The 4,960-nt window shown below is 34.4% G+C and overlaps 1 protein-coding gene across 1 annotated transcript; it reads right to left on the bottom strand.

Annotated features, from left to right (window-relative positions):
• Positions 1 to 290: 290 nt before the first annotated feature.
• Positions 291 to 3,410, bottom strand: LOC137243086 (uncharacterized). The gene is made up of 2 exons (XM_067770294.1): positions 2,781 to 3,410; positions 291 to 1,388 (listed from the first exon to the last, which is right to left on the bottom strand). The coding sequence occupies exons 1-2, from the start codon at positions 3,067 to 3,069 to the stop codon at positions 421 to 423; spliced, it is 1,257 nt and encodes a 418-aa protein (XP_067626395.1). The 5' UTR covers positions 3,070 to 3,410; the 3' UTR covers positions 291 to 420.
• Between the last annotated feature and the right edge of the window lie 1,550 nt (positions 3,411 to 4,960).

Here is a 4,960-nt window from a genome sequence, read left to right as displayed (position 1 = left end):
GTGATTTTCTCCTGTTTTGTCTCCAAAGCTCTCAGCTGAGTATGTAATGTTCGCTTACACCCGAACTTAGCCTTCCTTACTTGTTTTTTAATTACTTTATTTTCAAGTTTTTAGTCTTTATTTAATTGCCTATCATTTCTCGGAGATTTTTTTCTTATTATTGCAGTGTCGTCGGGTTCTGAACTATATTTCAAGTTTCAAGCTTGTAGCTTATCGGGAAGTTACTTAAACTTCAATTACAAAATCTGTTCGCTACACAGAGTCAAGCTAAATAAAACCATTTAAAAATGTTGGGTATACGCACCGGGACCGGTCTATATTTGTGTGTGATTGGTTGTTTTTTTTTTTTAAGTTTTATTTTAGTTTAAGAAAAAATTTGAATATATTATAAACTCATATCTTATATCATAACACCTAAATCTATACCCCACACGACATTCGCGGCTCTTGTGGATAAACGCAATCGTAACTATCTGCGAAATCACGATTTTGCTTCATGCCCAAATAGAAAATATTCTCGGCCAATTCTTTACCAAATTCACAAAAATTCTGTGCGTATAAAATAAAGAAAATTTTCTTATTATCCAAATTGTAGGGAAATAGCATACGATTTTCACTATCGTATATGTCATTATTTCCACTCGGCCGATCCGGCTTAATCCAATCGCTATAATCAATCCAAGCATTTTGAAAAGCCTTCAAATACACCACAGCCAAAACACGAGCCTCATCCAAAACATGCACATAAGGTGGTAACTTCAAACATTCGGCCAATTCGTGTACACGCTTCGGTTCACGGTCACGTTCTGTCGTATTATATAGTGTCATCCATAGGTGAACATTTAATGTGGCGTAATAGTACGACATTGGCATATTACGACTTTGAAACAAATACAAAGTCCAATCTAACATAGTGCGTTCAACACCAATCTCGTAGGTGGAGTTTTGACGTCGATGCAATTCCAAATTACGTACATTATGTTTATAACTTTCACGATAGATACGTAATGCCTCATATTCACGACTTAGTGCGTGAGTGTGAAAATAAATGTGCGGTTGCTTGAATTTGTCTTTGAGCGTTTGTAGGCGGTATGGAATGGGATGGTGACGGAAATTGTGTGTTTGTGACGCCTTGTAGAGGAAACTTTCTAATAATTGTATGAAATGGCTGTGCTCTTGTGAATTTGCAACTACGTAATTTTTATTTATAATATAGCCGAAAAGTGGTTTGAAATACTCGAATGTTTCACGATAACAATCTTCGAGCGCCTTCTTCGAATTGCACGATATGAAGAAATCCATCATTTTTTGTTTGGCCTCAAATTGTTCTTGGTCCTGTTGCAGATCGGTGAGGAGTTTCATAAGATCTTTGAAGTCGGGCATATTTCCTGAAAAGGAGTACAAATATATATGTGTTATATCATAACATTAAAAAACAGTGTGCAAAAATACAAAAAATTTGTGTGGTGTTATACATTCCATGGCACAATCCCGAATACCAAATAATAATATATAAAATGCCGCTCCAGTAGCTCCGCAATAAATAATTCAGTATCATCACCACGTCACATTCATATAGTTAACGATATATAAATACGGCCCCATTGTAACAGCGATTAGCAATGAGAATGAACAGACAAAATTCAAGCAATCACTTGCAAACATTTCATTCGCGCGATGGTCCTACCGCGATTGCGAAAACTTCTCAAACTGTTTATGACGACTTATATTTAAAAATTGTATTTGTTTTATCGGCCTATTGATAAAGGTTCGATTGGAACACAAGACCAGAACAATACATTTTATAATAATTTTTGTTTTCTGTTTTAATATTTCTATAATTGCAAAATAATTTTTTATTTTTGGAATAGAAGGTAGGCCATTTTTTAAGTTCGCAAGTAGGCAAAGGAGCTAAGCGATGGTATACGCTGCTATTAAAGGTCGACTCCAACCATTGCGAATTGCATCTACATGGCTGAGATAACATTTTTCCAAAAATTTCAAAATTAAAAAATATTGGATAAGGAGAAAAAAAATTCCGCAAAATAACGCCCAACTGTCATACTTTAGAAAACTTTTTTTATCCTTTCAGGAATTCGAGAACTATTAAACTTTTTAATAAATTTTTTTTTTTTAATTTTAAACTTTTGGTAAAATATGAACATTGGCTGAAATACTTATTTTCCCTTTTTCAGGAACTTCAGAAATACTGAAAGACTACCCAAAAAAAATTTTTTTATGTTCCAATTTTTTAAAATTTTCCACTTTTGGAAAAATGTGAAAATTGGGGGAAATTTTACAGAGCTTTTTTTCTCGTTTTCAGGAGCTCCAGAACTATTTGAAACCTATTTAGAAAAGTTTTCGTTTTTTAGGAGTTTGTGTATGCCAAATTCAGAGGTATTTTCTAGTAGTAATAGTAGAAGAGTGATCAAATGCTTTATTTGAAACAATTTTTATAAAACAAAAGTTCCAACTCTAAGCTATTTTATTTATTTTTTATGAAATTGGAGAACAAATTCATTTTAAACAAGATGTATGAAACGTTTATATTGCTATGTTTTTTTGAATAAAATGAAACAAAATAAACGAACAAAAGTTGTCTTAAACTTTTAACTCTTTTTTTAGCCTTAAACATTTTTATTTAGCTTCTTTTTTTGTCTATCTAACCTTTTTGTGAAAAAGTCCAGCCAACACTGATTGTATGCGGTTTTGTGCCACAGTATCGTACAAATGAATCGTTTCGTTTTGTTTGAATGCACACTCTACACAAAAATGCTTACCCAAAATTGAAAATGGTGGATTATTTAAGCTGCACGCATAATCGAAAAAGCTCTCACATGGCATTCTGTTTGGATTTAATGATGCATGTATGCGTACAGCTAGGCTTTCGAGTTGTTTTTGTCGTGCTTTGTTAATATATTTGTAAGCATTTAAAGCGGTGAATTCTTGTCCACCCACAGGTGCACATAGCGTTATTAAACCAACAACAGCAAAAAAATTTACAAGTTTAATCATTTTTATGTAACCAAAACTGTGACAGCGTCTGTTGACCTGATGTGAATGATGCATGTCCAAGCTTAGTAAAAAAATTGTTGTTAAATTTATACCACAAAACTAATTTGTTTTCGCCACTGTCACATAAATGATTTTTAGTGCATTTGATGCAAATCAAAAAACAACAACTTTGTTGCTCTAAAACCACAATTCGTTGGTCATCACTTTTGTACAAGCATAATTTTAATTTTGTGTTAAAAACTTTTGCAATTTTTGTTCTGTTTTATTTGTAGTAATTCGCAGTTCATATTTTATTCAAAAAGTTTTTGATGTTGTGAAATTTCTACTTTTTAAAATTTTGCTTATAATACTTTTTGTAATGCGAACAAAGTAAGCGCGCTAATCAACAATTTTTAACTAAATCGAACTTTGAGAGATTGGCTTTGTAACATTTTTCTGCTCTCAATTACTGATAAGCTTGGTTGTTTCATATTGATAACAAATTTTTTTTTAGAAAATTTAGAAAATAATGAAATAAATGTATAAACAGAGAAGCCCTTAAAACCGAACGCCTTTATTAGGTGGACACACCCCTTGGTCGGGTAGTTTTTCAGGTATAATTTTTAGAACGAATTGCCCTCCGTTAGGCGGACACTCGATTCGCTGGACGCAGACAGTTATATGCTTTAAAATATGATGAAAAAGCTCTAATAAGCGGACACGAGTCTCTTAACGGTGGACACTGAGATCTATTTGCATAAGAAATTAATCAAAAGCGTCTCTCTTGCACGAACAGGAACTCCTCGTAGGCGGACAAGTTGAGATAATGAACTTAAATTTATACATTTCAAAAATGTCGTACTATTTGCGGACATATGTATGCACATGACGGAAGGGGACTCCCCGAATAAAACCAATTTTCATTAGATAAATACATACCAATGTTTAAGAAGTGTCTTAGTCTGTCACTATATGGTATCATCTTTATGTTAGTGAAAAGCAAGGCTTCCAGGTTGCTTTAAGTTGGCTACTGATCGGTCTAAAAGGACGTCGCATAAACTAAATGTGCCCATAGAGCTACCAGAAGCTTATTCGAGGACCAAACTGAAGAGCCACCTCAAGAAGCATGCCTATGAAATAACTCCGTTAACCAGAGACCACCCTACTAACGACTTCTTGACCTGAAAATTTGAATTGGCGTGATATTGGACACCATACAACCTTAAGCTTGGCTTTACGCCTTTCCTACTTGGTTGATCATGGGCAGCATTATTTCCTTTCCCAGTTCATCCGCGTTTTCGTTACCATCTATGTCAAAAGTGGACTGACGGTGAGTGTCCGCTGAAGCGAGGTTTTAGTGTATATAGACATATGCATGTCAAAGTTAATAAAACCATATATTATTTACACATAAGCTTGGCGTATATTGGAATTAGTATTACTTTGAAATTTTTTTTTTTGAAACTTCTTGTCATTTCGTCAGGGACAAAAGTTTTTACTGGCGATTAAAATTAATTATAAAACAACGTAAAATTGGGCTTTCGAGCTTACACTAGACTGATCATAATAACGACCAATTCGTAAGAGGAGACGACGGAGCTTGGACGAGTTCGAGAGGGTACTCCTTGAACACCCTCATAAATAGACACTTCTCAGGATGCGATCACACACTAGTGAAAGAACCAATCTCCTCTTCAGAGTGTTTACTGGACATGATAGCTGACAGGGAAAAGATAAGATTTTCAATCATTTGTTTCTTCCATTTAAGTCGCCTGGCCTCGATGGACAGGTAATGCTTCAAAAGCTAGGTGACCCAATGGTACTCTGAGTGGAAAGCGTCTACAAGGTAGGTATCACTCTAACTTGTATGGCACAAATCTGGAAGAAAACAAAATTTATCCTCCTACAGACGTAAAAGTTTAACTTTGTTTTATGCTTAAGGCACTTGAGAGGCTTTCGGATATCT

Source organism: Eurosta solidaginis, chromosome 1 (assembly GCF_040869045.1).
Source record: "Eurosta solidaginis isolate ZX-2024a chromosome 1, ASM4086904v1, whole genome shotgun sequence".
In the NCBI taxonomy this organism is placed as follows: domain Eukaryota; kingdom Metazoa; phylum Arthropoda; class Insecta; order Diptera; family Tephritidae; genus Eurosta; species Eurosta solidaginis.
This window is presented reverse-complemented; position numbering and strand designations above follow the sequence as displayed.

Bases quoted from the DNA above. Each gene is read 5' to 3' on its own strand.
- LOC137243086 (XM_067770294.1), bottom strand. From the start codon at position 3,069: ATGCATCATTCACATCAGGTCAACAGACGCTGTCACAGTTTTGGTTAC. The intron at 1,389-2,780 runs GTAAGCATTTTT...ACTCCTTTTCAG, and splicing joins TCCACCATTTTCAATTTTGG to GAAATATGCCCGACTTCAAA.